This window comes from Dipodomys spectabilis, unplaced genomic scaffold (genome assembly GCF_019054845.1).
Source record: "Dipodomys spectabilis isolate Male_0828 unplaced genomic scaffold, ASM1905484v1 ptg000018l, whole genome shotgun sequence".
In the NCBI taxonomy this organism is placed as follows: domain Eukaryota; kingdom Metazoa; phylum Chordata; class Mammalia; order Rodentia; family Heteromyidae; genus Dipodomys; species Dipodomys spectabilis.
Genome location: NW_024870695.1, coordinates 9,772,854 through 9,794,611, shown reverse-complemented (window position 1 = coordinate 9,794,611; position 21,758 = coordinate 9,772,854). Strand labels below are relative to the sequence as shown.

General features: G+C 43.7%; 1 protein-coding gene across 1 annotated transcript in view; it reads right to left on the bottom strand.

Moving 5' to 3' along the window:
- The window catches only part of Nmt1 (N-myristoyltransferase 1), a 42,693-nt gene extending 22,614 nt beyond the window's left edge, over positions 1-20,079 (bottom strand). Inside the window, exon 1 of the mRNA XM_042671842.1 lies at positions 19,920-20,079. Within this exon, the coding sequence (XP_042527776.1) occupies positions 19,920-20,050 (131 nt within the window). The 5' untranslated portion in view covers positions 20,051-20,079. The remainder of the gene's footprint in view (positions 1-19,919) is intronic.
- Between the last annotated feature and the right edge of the window lie 1,679 nt (positions 20,080-21,758).

Here is a 21,758-nt window from a genome sequence, read left to right as displayed (position 1 = left end):
TTTTTTAATCATCTGTTTTGAGCTATCTTGACAATGGGCTTTCTGTGGAACAGACCTTCCTTAATCAAGCTTCTTGGCTGCAGAAGCTGACAAGAATCCAGCTCCCAGAAGGGACATTTGAAGGACACCACCAAGCACAGTGTTTTCTTTACTCCCACCCCTCAGTCCTCAGAAGGGAGCACTGTGCAAGACATGTCTTATTTGTCTCAAAGGGCCTTTTCTAGTCTTGCTTTTAGTTTATGCACTCATTTTCCTTAGATTGTCAGTCTGATGGCACCAAATGACAATTGGGCACTTGTACCACCAAAACTTCCTTAGGATCCTAAATTAAAAAAAAAAAGCACAGGGGGCTGAGAATGTGGCTTCTTAGTGTTAGAGTGCTTGCCTAGCATGTATGAAGCCCTGGGTTCAATTCCTCAGTACCATGTAAACAAAAAAAAAAGCAGGAAATGGCACTGTGGCTCAAGTGGTAGAGTGCTAGCCCTAAGCAAAAGAATCTCAGAGACAGTTCCCAGGCCTGGAGTTCAGTCTCCAGGACTGGCAAAAAAAAGAAAAAAGAAAAGAAAAGGAAAGGAAAGGAAAGAAGACAGCAATAGTTTGTATTAGGTTTCTTGAGTTTCTCATGCTTTAAAGCAGAAGGCAATAGGGAAAGGAAGAAAAGAATGAGGAAAAGAGGCAGTTTAACTGCTTCAATTAGTATCTAAAATAGTTTATCAGAAGAAAGGCCTACCCAAGGCCTGCAGGATTCAGGACAATGTCAGTCAGTCAGCTGAGATTGAGAGATAATCACTAATGGCAACACTAGACTAGGCATTTTAAGAAAATTCAACCATAATAGCAATACCTAGCAATCCTGCATGAAGAGATTGTATGAAATTTGTGTGTATATATACATATATACACACATATAGATGTATACACAATGTATATATGTATGTATGCGGTAAAGGGGATTTCTTATGCTGCTTCAACATGATGCAGCCTAGTTTCCTAGATACATTAATAAAAACAAAATTTTCCAGGCACTGGTGGCTTACACCTGTAATCCCAGCTACTCAGGAGGTTGAGATCTGAAGGTCACAGTTCAAAGCCAGCCCAGGTAGAAAAGTCTGTGAGACTCTTATCTCCAGTTAACCAACAGAAAACCAGAAGTGGTGCTGTGGTTTGAGTGGTAGAGTGCTTGCCTTTGAGCTGAAGAGCTCAAGGACAGCGTCCAAGCCCAGAGTTCAAGCCCCACGACTGACCAAAAAAAAAAGAACCAAAACATTATAAAATACATTTCCTGTAATGATGGTAATCATAACATAATCCCACTGAAGCTGGAGGATTTGCATGGGTAGTTTGGGCTACATAGCAAGACCTCTGTCAAAAAGCAAACATGCCAGGCTCTGCCAGGCGGCTCATGCCTCTAATCCTAGCTACTCAGGAGGCTGAGATCTAAGGACTGTGGTTTGAAGCCAGAAAAATATGACATTCCATTCCAATTAGCCATCAGAATTCTTAGCTGGAGGCATGAGTAAAAAGATAGAGTGCCAATTCTAAGTAAAAAAGCCAAGTAAGAGTGTGAGGTCCTAGCCAGGTGCTGGTGGCTCACGACTGTAATCGTAGCTACTCAGGAGGCTGAGATCAGAGGATCATGGTTCAAAGCCAGCCCTGGCAGGAAAGTCCCTGAGACTCATCTCCAAAAAACCACTCGAAAACCAGAAGTGGTGCTGTGGCTCAAGCAGTAGAATGTTCGCCTTGAGCTGAAAAGTGCAGGAACAACGCCCAAGCCCAGAGTTCAAGCCCACGACCGAGGAAGAAAAAAAAAAAAGACACTTCCAGGGCTGTGAAGGTGGCTTAGCGGTAGAGTGTTTGCCTTGCATGCATGGGGCCCTGGGTTCAATTCCCCAGCACCACATAAGCAGAAAAAGCAGGAAGTGGTGCTATGGCTCAAGTGGTAGAGCACTAGTCTTGAGCTGAAGAGCTGAGGGACAGTGCCCAGGCCCAGAGTTCAGGCCCCATGACCAAATACTAATACTACTAATAATAAAATTAACACTTCCAAGTAACTTTATGGCAAATACCACTTGTAATTTAAAAACACTTCAAGGTTTCAGGCTGAAGACCTAGGGGAAAGGGAGAGAATTAGACTTTAAGGACACAAGAAAAAGTTTGACGATGTTCAAAAAGAAATGAACTTTTTACCTGACTTATATAACTAATTCCGCTGGGTGCTGATGGCTCACACCTGTAATCCTAGCTACGCAGGAGGCTGAGATCTGAGAATCACAGTTCAAAGCCAGCCCAGGCAGGAAAGTCTGTGAGACTCTTATCTTCAGTTAACCACCATAAAACCAGAAGTGGTGCTATGACTCAAGTGGCAGAGCACTAGCCTTGAATTGAAGAGCTGAGGGACAGTACCCAGGCCCCAAGTTCAAGCCCCACCACAGATAAAAAAACAAACAACCTGTAACCCCTTTGTACAACACCTTTATAATAATAATAAAGTTAAATATTTAAAAAGTGATTTCAGGACTGGGAAAGTGGCTCAGCGGTTGAGTGCTTGTCCCACATGCATGAGGCCCTGGGTTCAATTCCTCAGTAACATATAAATAGAAAAAGCCAGAAGTAGAGCTGTGGCTCCAAGAGGCAGAGTGCTAGCCTTGAGCAAAAGAAGCTCAGAGACAATGCCAAGGCCCTGAGTTCAGTCCCCAGGACTGGCAAAAAAAAAAAAAAAAGTGACTTCAGAGACTCAAAGTGCCTGAGACTATCTGAGTATCAGTATCATCTGATAATAAGTGATAGTGTGTATTTCATATATAGAAAGAAGGCAATCTGCAATGTAATGCCATTTCCTTTTGTAGAACTTTTAGAGTTATCTCTTATTCCTGGTATGTGGGATTTAGGGTGATATAGGAAGACTGTGAAGTCACGAGGCACAGTAAAGACCGAGGTTCCCTTAGTCTAAGTGTAAAAATAATGATGTGTGGGCACAAATGCACTTGGTAAGTACTCTTATTAATGAAACAGACATGTGTGGTGGTTCACATATGTAATCCCAGCTACCAGTATGTATAATAAGAATTGAAGTTATCTGAAAAGCAAACTAAAAGCATGGCTCAGCTCAAGTGGTAGAGAGCTTGCTTAAGAAATTTCAAAGCCGGGCACCGGTGGCTCACGCCTGTAACCCTAGCTACCCAGGGGCTGGGAAGGTGGCTCAGTGGTAGAGCGCTTGCCTTGCATGCATGAGGCCCTGGGTTCGATTCCTCAGCACCACATAAGCAAAAAGAAAAAAGCCGGAAGTGGCGCTGTGTCTCAAGTGGTAGAGTGCTAGCCTTGAGCTGAAGAGCTGAGGGACAGCGCCCAGCCCCAGAGTTCAGGCCTCACGACCGGAACCCCCCCCCCCAAAAAATAAAAAAATAAATTTTAAAAAATCCTAGCTACCCAGGAGCCTGAGATCTGAGGATCACGGTTCAAAGCCAGCCCGGGCAGGAAACTCTGTGAAACTCTTATCTCCAATAAACCACCAGAAAACCGGAAGTGGCACTGTAGCTCAAGTGGTAGAGTGCTCACCTTGAGCTGAAGAGCGCAGGGACAGCACTCTAGCCAAGAGTTCAAGCACCACAACCGACCAAAAAAAAAAAAAAGAAATTTCCAGGTCGAATGGTGCTGTGACTCAAACTGCTAGAGCACTATCCTTGAGCAAAAAAGCTCAGGGACAGCGCCAAGGCCCTGAGTTCAAGCCCCATTAGCAAGCCTTCCCCCTAAATTTTTTTTTCAAGGTTGGCCTGGGCATGGGTGGTTCACACCTGTAATGCTAGCTATTCAGGAGGCTGAGATCTGAGGATCACGGTTCAAAGCCAGCCTGGGCAAAAGAAAGTCTCCATGAAGCTCTTATCTCCAATTAACCACTCAAAAACCAAAGTGGAGCTGTGGCTCATAGTGGTAGAGCACTAGCCTTGAGCAAAATAGCTCAGGGACAGTGCCTAGGCCCTGAGTTCAAGCCCCACTGACTTGACTGACTGAATACATAAATAAACAAACAAATAAATAAGTGGACTTCTCTCACTTTTAAAAGTCTTTACAAGTGTGCAAAAACAACATTCTTTCCTTTGTTCCTGGCTATTCAGTGGAGATGCTCTGGCATTGTCAAGTCATGAATTTAACTTCTATGGTGGGTGCATGGGCTGCTTACTTTCTTGTTCTTCTTATGCATTACCAGCGCAATTGTCTGGCAAACTCTAAAACCAATTAAAATCAGAGCTAATTCCATTTTCCATGCATTGGCTTGAAGGTGCACATGCTGCTACTGAGCAACCACACTGTTTCAATTTGTACATCAATCATACAGACAGCTGAAGAACATGGAAAGTTTGGGGTTTTTTAATGAGTCACTTTCGTTGAGTGATCAGTAAGTACTGAGCCACAACCATGACAACAGATTAAGAACTGACCATGATATTATAGTTAACATCCCCAAACAGGAAGATAACTGATTCAGGAAAGAGACTTTCAAGGAGCCCATCAGGGTTGGCTTTCAAGCTAATTATAAAAATTTTAATTATTCATAAGAAACCAAGGTCAGCTAGCACTGCTGAGCCTGTGTGTTGAGCTGTGGGCAAAGGACTCTAATTTGTGGGATGAGGTTTGTTGAAGTTGTCAAGAACAAGTCCTACTTTAAGAAATACCAAGTGAGGGCAGGGAAGGTGGCTCAGTGGTAGAGTGCTTGCCTTGCATGCCTGAGGCCCTGGGTTCGATTCCTCAGCACCACATAAGCAAAAAAAGAAAAAAGCCGGAAGTGACGCTGTGGCTCAAGTGGTAGAGCGCTAGCCTTGAGCTGAAGAGCTGAGAGACAGCACCCAGGCCCAGAGTTCAGGCCCCACGATGGGACCCAAAAAAACAAACAAAAAACGAAATACCAAGTGAACCAGGCTTCAGTGGCTCATGCCTGTAATCCTAGCTACTCAGGAGGCTAAGAGCTGAGGATCACAGTTCAAAGCCAGCCTGGGCAGGAAAGTCCATGAGACTCTTATCTCCAATAAACCAATAGAAAACTGGAAGTGGCACTGTGGTTCAAGTGGTAGAGTGCTCACCCTGAGCTGAAGAGTGCAGGGACAGCACCTAAGCCCAGAGTTCAAGCCCCACGACCAACACACACACTCAAAAAAAAGAGATATCAAGTGAAATTTAGAAGACAGTGAGGGCAAGACTGACTACAATGCTAAGAAATGCGTGGTGAGGCTGGGAATGTGGCTCAGTGGTAGAGTGCTTGCCTAACATGCATAAGCCTGAGTTTGATTCCTCAATACCACATAAGCAGAAAACGCTGGAAGTGGTGCTGGAAGTGGTAGAGTGCTAGATTTCAGCAAAGAAGCTCAGAGACAGTGTCCAAGCTCTGAGTTCAACCCCCAGGTCTGGCTGGGGGGCAGGAAGGATGTTTAGTGATCCAAGAAGGGGATATGATAGTCTAGCAGGCATATTATACACATGAACTATCCAAGTACAATATGACAGCCTATTGTACAATATGCAGCCTATTATACTGCCCTGACACTGGTCGGCAAGCTTCTCAATAGGTCTGGCATGGACAAGATCTATGAAGGCCCAGTGAAATGACCAAAGATGAATATAATGTGGAAAAGCAATGATGGTAAATGGGGTGCTCTCACCTGCTATTTAGAACTACAACTAGCAATGAAGTTTCTGCCATGAAGGGAGCTGTGGATGAAGGCTTGGTTGGCTATCTCTCATGGCACAAAACGATTCCCTGATTGTGAGTATAAAAGCAAGGAGTTCATTTTAGAACTATATCAGAAACCCATGATGAGTCTGAATATTATGGAATATCCGTGCTACCTAATGAGAAGATGAAGATTCTTATAAGAAGTAGTTCTCTCAGTATGCAAAGAACAACATAACTCCAGATATGATGGAGAAAATTTACAAGAAAGCACATGCTGCTCTATGAGAGAATTCAGTCTATGAGAAGAAGCCCAAGAGAGAAGAACAAGAAGTGGGAGCCAGTGGTGTGAGCCATCAGCACCTGGGTTCTTTTCTTCTCTTTTTTAAAGGGACTTGAAGCTAGGCACAGAAGCTCATAACTGCAATCTTAGCTACTAAATAGGCAGAGATCAGGAGGAACAAGGCGGGGAGAGGGAGCTAAAAAGGGAAACTTCCATCTCAACCAATAAAAAGATGGCCATGACTGGGCACTGGTGGCTCAGACCTGTAATCCTAGCTATTCAGGAGGCTGAGATCTGAGGATCATGGTACAAAGCCAGCCTGGGCAGGAAAGTCCATGAGACTCCTATCTCTAATAAGTTACCGAAGAAGCTGGAGGTATAGCTGTGGCTCAAAGTGGTAGAGTGCTAGCCTTGAGTGAAAAACCTCAGAGACAAAGTCCAGGCCTGAGTTCAAGCCCCAAAATAACAACAACAACAAAAAGAAATGTAATCTTTACCCTGGCTCAGTGGTACATGCCTTAATCTCAGCTACTCTTGAGGCTGAGGCAGAGGGATCTGAAGTTCAAGGCCAGCCTGGGCAACATAGTGAGACACTGTCTCAAAACAAAACAAAAACAATCAAGAAATGTCATCTTGTCCTTTTTTTTTGGTACTGGTACTAGGGCTTAAGCTCAGGGCCTTGTACTTTGGCTGGGTTTTTTCTACTCACAGGTGGTACTCTACCACTTGGGTCACACCTCTAGTTCCAGAAATGTCATCTTTTAATGAAGGCCTGAAATTTTATGTCTGAATATATAAGAAATCCTGTGGATGCTTGTATATGAAATCAAGGCTGTAAGAGATGGAAAATGAGCTTCCATACTTACAGAAATAGAATAAAATGCCGGATGGGAGTGGGTGGGAGGAAGGGCAAGCTGACAGATGAGCAGAAGGAGCCCAGAGCTTCCAGGCAATACCAAAGGCTTCCTCTCAGTTTTAGAGGAGGACAAAATCCACTCTCATGTGTGTGCCTCAGAACCCAAAGCTGCATCATGCGGGAGTGTGAAGTAAAAAGGCTTCAATGCTGGAAGGACATCAGAGCCATCTGGCTTCAATGGTATTTACAGATGAGTAAACCAAGGCAAGACAAATTGGTTAATGACCCAACCAGTAACCAGTATTATCAATCTCTAAAGGTTTGGAGCCTTTTCTATCCAAATATTACAGTCTCATACCTTGTAAGGATTTATCTGAGAAGCTTCTAAAGCCAAAAGAATATAGTTTTTACCACTAAGACAAAGTTTTGGTGCTTAAGAGAAGCAGGTATTCAAGATAATGAGGAATTGGCCATGTTTTATGCAGAAAGTCACCTCTGACTCCTCCAACTCTCACTGACATCTGCTTTAAAACTATGATCTACTAGCCAGACACCGGTGACTAGCTTACTCAGGAGGCTGAGATCTAAGGATCACGGTTTGAAGCCAGTCCAGGCAGGAAAGTCCCTGAGACTCTTATTTGCAATTAACCATGAGAAAACTCAAAGTGGTGCTGTGGCTCAAAGTGGTATGGCACTAGCCTTGAGCAAAAGAGCTCAGGGACAATGCCCAGGCCCTCAGTTCAAGCTCCACAACTAACAACAACAAAAACAAATTAGGATCTACTAATTTGGATCATGGTTCCAGGGCAGCTAGGACAGGAAAAGTACATGAGACTGTCATCTCCAATTAAGCATCAAAAAGCCAGAAACTGAGCTATGGCTCAAGTAGTAAAGCACTAGCTTTGAGATGAATGAATGAATGAATAAATAAATAAATAAATAAAAGCTCAGCCAGTGGTTGGTGGCTCATGCCTGTAATCCTAGCTACTCAGGAGTCTGAGATCGGAGGATCACCATTCAAAGCTAGCCCAGGTAGAAAAGTCCATGAGACTCTGACCTCCAACAACCAGAAAACCACAAGCGGAGCTGTGGTTCAAAGTGGTAGTATATTAGCCTTGAGCAAAAAGAGCTCAGGGACAGCACCCAGGCCCTGAGTTTCAAACCCCATGACTGACTAAAAACAAACAAAAAAAACCTCAGGGAGAGTGCCAGGCCCTGAATTTAAGCCCCAGGATGGCAATAAATAAATATCAACTAAACAACTCAATACTTTATATATATATTATACATTATATATATACGTTATGTATATTATATAGCATATATAACTACAAATTATACATATTTTACACACACACACACACACACACACACACACACACACACACACACACACACACACACAGAGCTGCTTTCTTGGCTTCCTAAAGATGAACACAGGAACCATGCCTTTCACAGCTGGCTCTCACAGCCCCTTGAGTTGTATTGAGCACACAGCTAAGGGTTCAATAATTACATGCCTGACTGATGCTTTCAAGGCATAGTAGACTAAAATAAAATTCTGAAAAGCTGTATTCCAAAAGAGGTCAGAGAGAAACATCTTTAGTGCTGTTTCCACAGGACAGCTGTCTTAACATTAGAAAGCTGTGAAAATGCTGTGCTGTTAGCCCCTGTTTGGTTGAGGTTTTAAATTCCCAACTTACTATCTTCTCCCTCCTTAGAATCTGACCTATTCCTAGAAGAGTCCAAGAACAACAACAAAAAGCTCTACTGTAACTCTTTTTTTTTTTTTTTTGGTTGGTCCTGGGGCCTGAACTCTGGGCCTGAGCGCTGTCCGTCAGCTCTTCAGCTCAAGGTTAGTGCTGTACCACTTGAGCACAGTGCCCCTTCCGACTTTTTTTTTCTGCTTATGTGGTGCTGAGGAATCGAACTCAGGGCCTCATGCATGCAAGGCAATCACTCTACCACTGAGCCACCTTCCCAGCCCTGTAACTCTTTTAAATGGTTATCACTATGTTAAACACAGACCCTAGATTGATGAAATCAAAAGAAAAAAAATTCAAAAGCTAAAATTTACAATTTCAGTCACTTATTTTCTATCTTTAAAAACTGGAAGTTTGGAGCTGAAACTCAAAATTTCCAGAGAAATTTAAATGAACTCTGGAGAGGTGATACAATTCACCAGAACCCTCCCACACTGAGAAAGCCCAGAGAGGGGCATGAAGGGCATTTACAAGAACATTTACAAGGACACATAGAAGGAAATCAGGATGCATGAGTCAGAATCTGCTGCCTGTTCTCCGCAGTGCTGGAGCAGCAGATCACTTGATCCAACACTCCAAACTCTGCATAATCCCACTAACTAGTTATTTAGGAAAAAAGCTCTAAATGAAGGGGAAAATAATGGTTAGTATTTAAGTGCCATGAGGGCACCTAAGCAGGCTTCTGGACAAGGATTACAAAACCCTTCCGGGGATTTTTGAGGCTAAACAAACCAATTCAGTCAGAGAAGACAGCTATTTTTGTCAGGTTTTTTTGTTTTTTTGCTCTTTTGCTGTGCTCTTTTGATCCACAGCACCATTTCTGGTCTTCTGGTGGTTAATTGGAGATAAGAGATTCATGGACTTTGAACCAGGATCCTCAGTTCTTAGCCTCCAGAGTAGCTAGGATTACAGGTATGAGCCACACAAGACAGCTATTTTTTAAGAGATCACAAAGGCTTGAACACAAATGGATTAAAATGGGAATGAGATAAACATGGAAATTCCACATACTAATAATTCCAAGGTCAAACTAAATGCTGTTCAGAAACAATTATCTATAATTTTCTGAGCAATAGACTCAATCCTGGCAGCAATCCATACATTTGTGTGACCTCTGTTGAAGAAGACACTGGTCTGTCAAAGAGAATTTAAAGGGGCCAGCAAGCTCCCTAGCGTCTGGCACCATTGTTGGGAATGTACACAGGCTGCTGAACATTCTGTATGCAGAAGACAACTTAGTAGGACAAAGTAACTCAGCAAGTTCAAAATGGATCTTCTGAGGCGTCACAGAGAGAGGTAGAGAGGCAAATACCCAACCTCACAAAGAAAAAACTACACCAGTCTCTGAAAGCAAAATCATGGATAAGTCATGTAAAAGGTGCAATGCCCAACACACAGTAATATGAATAAGTTACTGAACACACAATTATAGTAAAAAAAATTTTTTTACAAGTACTGACCTTGACAAAGGATTTTATCAAGTTGTTTTAACTCTAAATTGTAATTTCCAGATTTTATGTGCCTTAATGGACACAATCATAAGGACATCTTTGAGGAATTTTTAAAAAATGGCCAAAGAATAGCAATTTCAGGTAAACAGTAAAAAGAGTTAAGACACATTTTCTTAGAGCCAGCGGCTCATGCCTGTAATTCTAGCTGCTCAAAAGGCTGAGATCAAGGTTTGAAGCCACAAATTGGAGAGACTCTTTTTTTTTTTTTTTTTTTGGGTCCGGTCGTGGGGCCTGAACTCTGGGCCTGGGCGCTGTCCCTCAGCTCTTCAGCTCAAGGCTAGCGCTTTACCATTGAGCCACAGCACCACTTCCGGCTTTTTTTTCTTTTTGCTTATGTGGTGCTGAGGAATCGAACTCAAGGCCTCATGCATGCAAGGCAAGCACTCTACCACTGAGCCACCTTCCCAGCCCCTTGGAGAGACTCTTATCTCTAATTAAAACAGCCAGAGATAGAGATGGGCTCAAGTGGTAGAGCACCAGCCTTAAACAGAAAAGCTAAGTAAGAGTGTCCTGGATGAGAGTTCAAGCCACACTACTGACAAACACGGTGCACATACACATACATACACACACACACACAGAAACATCCTCCTACAATTTTTAAATCTATGGGCACCATTGGAAAAGAGTTAACTGCAGACTTGGTAAAGCTGGGGCGTTTTGGAGTGAGCACTTTACACAATGTGAAAAATCAGCAGAACTAGTTTGCCATGAGCAGCAGTCTCCCTGAAATAGGCTCTCATTTACTTTTCATTTCTCCTACTTTCTAGTCTCTTCTCTTTGAAGCAACTCTTGATTAGTTTCTTTTTTAATTGCCACTTAATTGGGAAACAAAATTAGAATACTTATTTGATATCAGTGATGAGTTTTCTTTTCATTTCTGCTTTGATCTAGTTTTAAAAAATCAAAAGCTGAAGGAAAACATGAAGGAATCAAGACTGAAAAGATTTCTTTCTTCCCAAGAGCTAAATGGAATTACAAGCCAAAAAAATAAACACGAAGAAAATTCCTCTTAGGGATTCTGAAGAAAGTAAAAGCAAGGAAGGGTAGCTTTATAAAATTTACTTGCTAAAAGTAAATAGCTCCTTTTTTTTTTCTCTTAAATTTCTTCATATGTAAAATATCTCATCCATGTTAAAACCAGGCATGGTGTGGGGTGCAGGCGGCTCACGCCTGTAATCCTAGCTACTCAGTAGGCTGAGATCTGAGGATTGAGGTTCAAAGCCAGCCAGAGCAGGAAAGGCCGTGAGACTCTTATCTCCAATAAACTACCAGAAAATGGGAACTGGTGTTGTGGCTTAAGAGGTAGAGCACTAGCCTTGAGCTGAGGGACAGTGCTCAGGCCCAGAGTTCAAGCCCCACGACCCACAAAAAAAAACAGGCAGGGTGATATATTCCTATAACTGTAACTACTCAGAAGGTGAAAACAGAAGGTTCTTAAATTTGAGCACAGGCAAAGTTAGACAGACCCAATCTCAAAAAAAAAAAAAAATTAACTGGGGATGAGAGCGTAGGATGGAGAATCTGTGTTAACCTGTTTTAAAGAGTTAGATCAGGATGGAGACATCCCTTATCAAAGGGTTCTTGACCATGGCTTAGCAGCATTTCAGTGCTGCCTAATGATATTGCAGATCTTTGTAAACCTTGATGATACTATAAAATTCCAAAGGGTGTTAAGAACAGAAGCTTGCCTCCTTGTTCCAAAACATCCAAACTTTTTACTTTTTTTTTTTTTTTTTTTGTCGGTCGTGGGGCTTGAACTCTGGGCCTGGGCGCTGTCCCTCAGCTCTTCAGCTCAAGGCAAGCGCTCTACCACTTGAGCTACAGCGCCACTTCCGGTTTTCTGGTGGTTTATTGGAGATAGGAGTCTTACGGTCTTTCCTGCCCGGGCTGGCTTTGAACCGCAATCCTCAGATCTCAGCCTCCTGAGTAGCTAGGATTACAGGCGTGAGCCACCAGCGCCTGGCCAAACTTTTTACTTTTTAATTCCCAAATTAAAAGGTATTGCCAGCCAGGCGCTGGTGGCTCACACCTGTAATCCTAGCTACTCAGAAGGCTGAGATCTGAGGATGATGGTTCAAAGCCAGCCCGGGCAGGAAAGTCTGAGACTCCTATCTCCAATAAACTACTCAGAAAACTGGAAGTGGCACTGTGGCTTAAGTGGTAGAGTGCTAACCTTGAGCTGAAGAGCTCAGAGACAGTGCCCAGGCCCAGAGTTCAAGCCCTGTGATCGACAAAAAAAAAAAGGTATTGCCAAGATGGGCACTGGTGGCTCACATCTGTAATCCTAGCTAGTCAACTGGCTAAGATCTAAGGATTTTAGTTAAGCCAGCCCTGGCAGGAAAGTCCTTGAGATTCCAATTAACATGCAAAAAGCCAGAGGTGGAGCTGTGGCTCAAGTAGTAGAGTGCTGGCCTTGAATGAAAAAACTAAGCACCCAGGTTCTGAGTTCAAGCACCAAAAATAAATAACATAAAAGTACAACCAGGAGGCCGGGCGCTGGTGGCTCATGCCTGTAATACTATCTACTCAGGAGGCTGAGATCTGAGGATCGAGGTTCAAAGCCAGCCCGGGCAGGAGAGACTGTGAGACTCCTATCTCCAATAAACCACCAGAAAACCGGAAGTGGCGCTGTAGCTCAAGTGGTAGAGTGCTCACCTTGAGCTGAAGAGCTGAGGGACAGCGCCCAGGCCCAGAGTTCAAGCCCCACGACCGACAAAAAAAAAAAAAAAAGTACTACCAGGGGGGTGGGGGTATTGGGTGGGGGAGATGGGACGGGATGGGAAGGAGAAACAAAGGAAGCAACAATGCTTGATAAGAAATGTACTCATTGTCTTGCCCATGTAATTGTAACCCCTCTATACGGTATTTCTACAATTAAAAAAGTACTACCAGTTGATAAGGTTAACACTTTAATAATACTTCATGGAAGGCCTTTCATTAGTAAAAAGGAGAAAAGGAGAACTAGGGACATAGCTTAAATCTTGCCTAGACTGCACAAGGCCATAGGTTCAACCCCCAGCACAGCAAAAATAAAAATAAAACAATAAGCCTGGTGCAGATGGCTCACATCTGTAATCCTAGCTACTCAGGAGGCTGAGATCTAAGGATCACAGTTCAAAGCCAGCCCAGGCAGGAAAGTCCGTGACTCTTATCTCCAATTAACCACCAGAAAACTGGAAGTGACACTGTGGCTCAAGTGGTAGAGCCCTGGCCTTGATCTGAAGAGCTGAAGGACAGTGCCCAGGCCCAGAGTTCAAGCTCTGTGACCAACAACAACAACAACAAAAAAATGCTGGAAGTGGAGCTGTGGCTCAAGTAATAGAGTACTAGCCTTGAGCAAAAAAGCCCAGGGGACAGCACCAGGCCCTGAGTTCAAGTCCCAGGACTAGCAAAAAAAAAAAAAATCTTATGCCAAGTGTCAGTGGCTCATGAATGTAATCCTAGCTACTCAGGAGGCCAAGATTGGAGGATCATGATTCAAAGCCAGTCCAATAATTAAGTTAGTGAAACTCTTATTTCCAATAATCACAAAACTGTCAAGATAAAATTGGAGCAGTGGCTTAAGTGGTAGAGCCTCAGCTTTGAGCACAAAAGCTTAATTCAAGTCCTAGGACAAGCACAAAAATAAGCTATGATTCTCCTCTCAATTGTTCATGGGGGAAAGGGATGACACTAATTTCCTTTCCTCTGTTGAGTGTGTGTGTATTGTTGTTGTTGTTAACAGTTATGTAGAACCCATAATGAAAAGAAACCTACAAGTAAGGGTTAGCATGAGAGAAAGCATTCATGTATGTGTGTGTGCGCGCGTGCGTTTGTGTGTATGCACACACACATGTGTGTGATTAACTGGAGATAAGAGTTTCAAGGGACTTTCCTGCCCTGGCTGACTTTCAACTGCAATCCTCAGATGTTATCCTCCTGAGTAGCTAAGACTATAGACATGAGCCACTAGTATCCAGCCAGTAAGGATTAGCTTTAACTACCATTTACCCTCACTGCATATTGTACATCAAAAGGAGAAATTTCCTTTTAATTCTTATGACTTTTTTTTGCAATTCTGGGGATTGAATTGAGGGCTCCACACTTGGTAGGCAGGCGCTCTACCATGCGAGCCATACCTCCAGCCTCTTTTTGCATTGGCAGGGTCTCCTGTTAAGCCTGTGCTGTGATTCTACTTGTGCTGCTCAGTGTTGCTGAGTATGACAGTCTTGCACCCAGCCCTTTTATAGTTAGCACAGTATGAGCCACTGTGCTCAGCAATTGATTGAGATGGCATCCTGCAAATGCCTTTCTGACTGGGCTAGCATGCCCAATTTCCACTTCCTAAAGAGCTAGGTTGAGGGGCTTGAGCTACCATACCTTAATTTGGACATTGACTTTTAGTTTCTTTCGTGTCTGGGGGGTGGGGGGTAAACTCAGGACCTGGGTGCTGTCCCTGAGCTCTTCGGCTCTACCACTTCCCATTTTCTGATGGTTAACTGGATATGAGTCTCTCAGATCTCAACCTCCTGAGTAGCTAGAATTACAGACGTGAGCCTCAGACATTTGGCTGGACTTTGACTTTTCATTTCCCCTTCCTCTGTGTATTTGTGCTTGCTTCCCCACATGCATACTGGTCCTAGAGCTTGAACTCAGGGACTGAGTGCACTGTCCCTGAGCTTCCCCTCCCCCCCCACTTTGGTCAAGATTAGGGCTCTACCCTTTGAGTCACAGCTCCACTTCCAGCTTTTTGGTGGTTAATTCAAGGTAAGAGCATCATGGACTCTACTGCGTTGGTGGCTTTGAGCCATGATCCTCAAATCTCAGCCTCCTGAGTAGCTAGGATTAATTAAAGGCATGAGCAGTACACAGTACCTGGATTTCCCTTTCCATTCCCGACTTGCCCCCCCCCGCCCCCCCTCCCCAGCCTGTCCCCCTAGATGGCTGTATCCTAAGCATGTGTCACTACTTTCAGCTCCAACATGACTTTTGAAAAAACTGTAAGTATTTAAAAGAAGAAACATTTCAAGGAACTACAGATGTGACTCAAGTGGTAGAGTGTCAGCCTTCAGTGAAAAAGGCAAACAGATCCTGGGTTCAAGAGAGAGCCAACCAGGCGCCGGTTGCTCACGCTTGTAATCCTAGCTACTCAAGAGGCTGAGATCTGAGGCTCACGGTTCAAAGCCAACCAGGGTAGGAAAGTCCATGAGACTCTTATCTCCAATAAACCACTAGAAAACGGGAAGTAGCACTGTAGCTCAAGAGGTAGAGCGCTCGCCTTGAGCTAAAGAGTTAAGGAACAGCACCCAAGCCCAGAGTTCAAGCTCTATGACTGACAAAAAACAAGGAAATAGAGAGCCAGATGGAGGCAGAGATGGAGACATATGGAAGGAAGGATTTTAAGAAGTGAAAAACTTCCACAATAAACTGAAGATTGCCTGATTTCTATATGCAATTCACAAAATGGTAGCAAAACTTAGAATACTGTAAAAAATATCTATATAAGAAAAATCTAAAGCTAAGCACAAGTGGCTCACATCTGTAATCCTAGCTACTCAGGTGGCTGAAATCTGAGGACCACAGTTCAAAGCCAACTTGGGCAGGAAAGTCCATGAGACTCCTATCTCTAATAAACTACTCAGAAAAAGCTGGAAGTGGTGCTGTGGCTCAAGTGGTAGAGTGTTAGCTAGCCTTGAGCACAAAGGGGTTCAGTGATAGTGCCCAGGATCTGAGTTCAAGCCCCTGGACTGGCAAAAAAAGGAAGGAAAAAAAAATCTAAAGCTGGATGCTAGTGGCTACTGCCTGTAATCCTAGCCACTCAAGAGGCTGAGGCCCTGGGTTTGATTCCTCAGGACCACATAAGCAGAAAATGCCAGAAGTGGTGCCTGTGGCTCAAGTGGTAGAGTTCTAGCCTTGAGCTGAAGAGCTAAGGATCAGTGCCCAGGCTCAGAGTTCAGGCCCCACTACTGACCAAAAAAAAAAGAGGCTGAGATCTGAGGATTGAGGTTCAAAGCCAGCCCAGGCAGGAAAGTCCACGAGACCTTTTTTTTTCTGTCGGTTGTAGGACTTGAACTCTAGGCCTGGGTGCTGTCCCTGAACTCTTCAGCTCAAGGAGAGCACTCTACCACTTGAGCCACAGCACCATTTCCGGTTTTCTGGTGGTTAATTGGAGATAAGAGTCTAACAGACTTTCCTTGCCGAGGCTGGCTTGGAACCGTGATCCTGAGATCTCAGCCTCCAGAGTAGCTAGGATTACAGGCATTAGCCACCGGTGCCTGGCTACGTGAAACTTTTATCCAATTAACCACCAGAAAACCAAAAGTGGTGGTGTGGCTCAAAGTGGTAGAGCACTAGCCTTGAGCAAAAGAACTCAGGGACAATGCCCAAGTCTCAAGACAGACAATTAAAAAAAAAAAAAAAAACCAAGAAGAAATGAAACTCTGCTAACATAAAGCCAAGCACTTTAACAGTTACCATTCCTTTGTCCCACAAATGTTTGTTAATTCCCACTAAACTCCAAGCATCTCAGGGGCACAGTCTCTGTTCTCATGTACCTTCTAGTCAGGGCAGCAAGGATTGAATATATTAAACAAAATCAACATGTTATTTAAATATTATTACAACAAAAGCTACTAGGAATACAGTATGCAATAAGAGTAGAGGGCAAATTGGGGACGTTAGGAAGGATTTGAAGAAAGAACAGGAGAAGGGAAGGCTGTATTTCAGATGTTTCTCATTCCATGTCACAACTCTAGCCTGAGTAACTTGCCTAAGAACCAGGCTATGAAACCAGGTCTGAAAGTCCATACTTTCCCACTGTCCATGCTGCCTTTTCCCAAAACACTTGCCCCTGAAAGTTAATAGAAAAAGCTTTACCCCAAATCCTAAGTGCCAGAAATAGACTCCCTCCCTTTGACTGAGCTCTCTTTCATTTGTCACTTCCAAATTTATTTTTCACAGATGTCTAGATTTGGGATACTAATAAAAGTAATTTGGAGCCAGGAGCTGGTAGTGAGGATTATGGTTGGAAGCCAACCTGGGCAGGAAAGGCCATGAGACTCTTATTTCCAATTAAAAACCTAAAAAATGGAAGTGAAGCTGTGGCTCAAAGTGGTAGAGCACTATCCTTGAGCAAAAGAACTCAGAGACAGTGGCAAAGCCCTGAGTTCAACAACCAAAAAAAAAAAAAAAAATTAATCTGTTTCACCATAACTATGAATAACAATTCCCTGTCCTAAAAAAAAAAATTCCCCAGGGCTGGGATGGTGGCTCAGTGGTAGAGCATTTGACTTGCATGCATGAGGCCCTGGGTTCGATTCCTCAGCACCACATAAGCAAAAAGAAAAAAGCCAGAAGTGGTGCTGTGGCTCAAGTGGTAGAGCGCTAGCCTTGAGCTGAAGAGCTGAGGGACAGCGCCCAGGCCCAGAGTTCAGGCCCCATGATCGGACCCCCAAAAAAAAAAATTCCCATAGGCTTGGTTGGTTTTTTTTTTTTTGGGGGGGGGGAATCACTTTGTTGTACTACAAACAAAGAATTTTCTGGCAAACAGGTTTTTCTGTTTGCTTTCATGCTGGCATCTGAATTCAGTACACTGAGCACGTGCTGTACCACTGGGCTGTTCCCCAGGTCACAGCAAACAGATCTGCAAAGTGATTCACAGTTTATATACAACAAAACCTATTAAAGGACGAAACATACTGATGAGACCAACATTTTAATAAAGAAAAATAAAAAGAATTTCATAAAGAGCAAAGAAAAAATCATACTTTCACTTCTGAAATGTGACTTTCACATTTAACAGCTCTTATCTATAATTCAATCTGTACTCAAGAGGGTTGCCCTTTCCCTTCTTCCGGTTTCTACTTCCTCTTTCTCAGAATTTCCATTTTTAGGAATATCTAAAGTCAAAACAGGCTTTTGTTACATTAGACCTTCTTTTTATTTATTTTTTGGTCAGACCTGGGCTTGAACTCTGGGCCTGAGTGCTGTCCTCAGCTATTCAGCTCAAGGCTAGCGCTCTACCACTTGAGCCACAGTGCCACTTCCGGCTTTTTCTGCTTCTGTGGTGCTGAGGAATTGAACCCAGGGCCTCATGCATGCAAGGCAAGCGCTCTACCACTGAGCCACCTTCCCAGCCCCACATTCGACAAGCTTTCTTTTCTTCCACATTCTCTGGCTGAAGAACAAGAAAGCTGGATCTTTTTTTTTTCTTTTTTTTGCTGTATTGGTGATAGAACCCAGGCTCTTGGACGTGGTAGGCAATCACTCTACTATTGATTGAACCACATCCCCAATTCAATCTAGATCTTTTAACCTAAGATTCACTATTAACCATTTAAATAATCCTTTGCTCTCCATCTCTATAACAGTAGAATGAAAAAGAAAAGAGGAACTGGGAAGGTGGCTCAGCGGTAGAGCGCTTGTCTTGCATGCATGAGACCCCGGGTTCGATTCCTCAGCACCACATAAGCAAAAAGAAAAAAGCCAGAAGTGGCGCTGTGGCTCAAATGGTAGAGTGCTAGCCTTGAGCTGAAGAGCTGAGGGACAGCGCCCAGGCCCAGAGTTAAGGGTCCACAACTGGACCCCCCTCCAAAAAAAAAAAGAAAAGAAAAGAAAAGAGGGACTGGGAATGTGGCTTAGTAGTAGAGTGTTCACCTAGCAAGCATGAAGCCCTGGGTTCGATTCCTCAGTACCACATAAACGGAAAAAGCCAGAAGTGGTGCTGTGGCTCAAGTGGTAGAATGCTAGCCTTGAGCAAAAGAAGCTCATGGACAGGGCTCAGGCCCAGAGTTCAAGCCCCAGGACTGGCAAAAGAGAGAGAGAGAGAGAGAGAGAGAGAAAGTAAAGAAGAGCTTACACAAAGACCTCAACCTTCCACTTTTCCTTTGGTCTTACCTGGATAGAGTTTAGGAATTAACAGTTACTGCAAATGACAAGATGGCTTTTACAAAAACCAGACCACTTGAGTTAAGCAGTTTTAAACCCAGAACAGTCTCACACAATGGAGGGCAATCATCAGATACTAAGATACCAGATATGAAGATGAATGATACACAGTGTCTTACAAAAGTGAAAACTGACTTGGAAAAAAACTCAACACTCAAATATCAGATGCATTCCTTCTTCTCAAGAAACAAAGTAGACCCTAAGTATACAGCATATGTGGGAGTCATCCCACAGATATAAAGTACTGTCCAAGAGATATCATTAATCAATTTCTTTAAGTTTCCTGTACTTAATAAGTTAACAGAGCAAAGATGCACGACCTAATTATGTACAAGACACAAAGATCACTTGGAGAGACACTGTATGAATTAAAATACTATACCGTTAATGACCTATAGTTTATGAGTTTACATTTTGGAATTCTCCGGTAGTGATATTTTACAACATAATTATATATATGGGTTGTATGGCCTGGTCAATTTCCTCACTGAAAGTAAACTGCAGCGAAATGTTTTATTATTCGTTTATTACTAGCCACGTTGTTCACACAACACCTTTACAAGTAACGTTCCTTCTGAACTGTAGTTACTATATTGTCCTGTGTTGTACCACCGAAATCCATGTTCGATGTTACATGCTCTGTTCCTCGATCGCGCTTGAAGCACACGAGTGCAACATTACACAGAAGAACTTTTATATAATAAAAGTATTGAATGTCTCCGGCCCTTAATATACCAAGCACCCACCCCTAGTAAATTGACAAAGGCAGCAACCAATCGCCAGATTGGATCCCAATGTCTTAGCCAATAAAAACATGGGGGTGGGGTTAGGCTAAGCTCCCGGTGACTTCCCCGCACCCTCAGAGACCCAGGTTGCGGGAGACTGGACAGGAACTGGACTCCAATCATCTCGTTACCCGCGGTTGTAGCTGTTTTCCTCCTCGTTCTCGCAATCGCTGCAGTGCTCATGGCCGTTTCCGTTCCCTTCCATCACCTGCGGCCGCGAAGGTGCCGGTGGCTTCACTGCTGTCTCACTCTCGTCCGCCATCTTGAGTTGCCAGAGCCAGGCTCCGCGCCCCGCTACATGAGGGGCTCCTATTGGGCGAGGAAAATTTGCGCTGTATTCTGGGTTTTGTAGTTTCTATGAGGAAGGGAGCGGCTACCAAAAGCAGCTTATCTCAAGGAAACCGGAACAATATGGACTACAATACCCAGAAATCACGAGAGGAGGCTGTGCTGGGAGGTGTGGACAGCAATCCCGGAAGCCCCCCGGCGTTCGGCCGAGCTGTACGGGAAACTGGGCCTCAAGGTTGGCAGGGTTTGACCACCGTCTGGATGCTGGCGGCCGCGATGCATTCTGGGAGTTGTAGTTCAATGTTGGATTAGGGTTTGAGACGTGGAGCCTCCAAAGTCCAAGGTTTGACTTCAGGCTTCCGCTGCTACTCCCTGGTTAAGCCATTATTGGCTGTCGTTACGGGCCGTCACCATTCCCAGGTAAGTGAGAGAGACTGAAGTCTATGGACGCTAGCCGCTGGGAGCCTTAATTCCCCCAGAACTTCTTGGAGGAGACTTTGCTGCCTGGACCCAGGTTTGCTCTTAGACATCATCCTCATTTGAGACCCTGAGTAGCTCCAAGTCGTTGGCAGTTTGAGGTCTCCTGACAGGCGGGAGCACAAGGTGCATCACTAACCCTGAACCAGGAGACCCGACTCCTTGGCATGAAGGGCTCTCCTCATCTTGGCCTTCACGTAATGGTCTCCACCGAGATTTTCTGCATACCTTGTCCTGTTCATTCCCCACTAAAGCCCTCCACAACTACTCTAATGAGCACTGATGTGTAAGTAAGTGTAAATAAGGCTTTTAGTATATCTCATATCGCCCTCACAACAAGCCTGGATGTAATGTGGGTGTCATTATTTTTCTCCTCTTTCACAGACTAAGACAAACACATAGCCCAGAGAAGTTGATAAATTGCACAGTCACATAGCTAGTAAGTGGCAAAATCAATATACAAATCCATATCTGTCTACTCCTAGGCCCTCTAAATTCTTTACCTCTCAATGTCTAATACAGGTATTGAGACACTGAAAAAAAAAGTTAGTATTAGAAGGTAGACGAGATATTGTAAATCTATTTAGCCTTGACTGAAAGCTTCAGTTCATCAAATCTCACGCCTGTGGTTGAGTAATCTCACCAAAGGCCTGAGAACCCAAGGACATGGTTCCCATTCTTGGAGATTTCCTATTTAGGCTGGCTGTGGTGGGTGGTGAGGGAAGGATTAGCTCTTTCTGAGAGCTACATGGCCAAAAAGGGAAATGATCTTTGCTTCTTGGGAAACTCTCAACATGAGAAGAAGGGTATGGTGGGAAGAAGCATTTCCCATCTGACTCAGAGAAAGAAAATCAAATCTAGAGCTAAATATAGTGAACTGTATATAATCAGGAGCAGGAGAGTAGAAAAGTAAATATAATCTAAAGCTTCAGATAACCTCTAATCATTTCCATCTGACTTTAGAAAGCCGTTAAAGCAGCCCACTTGAGCTAAAAGCAGTCCACCTACACTCACCTCTCCAGTACAAGAGTGTTTTCACCATATACTATATTAGCACTGAGAATGCTGTTCAATAGTAGGGTATTTACCTAGCATTTGCGAGCCAATCCCCAGCACAACAAACAAACATTGATGACTTGTAGTGACGTGGGAGGTCAGAGATAAAAAAATATTTACCTTCCAGGCATGGGTGGCTCAGACCTGTA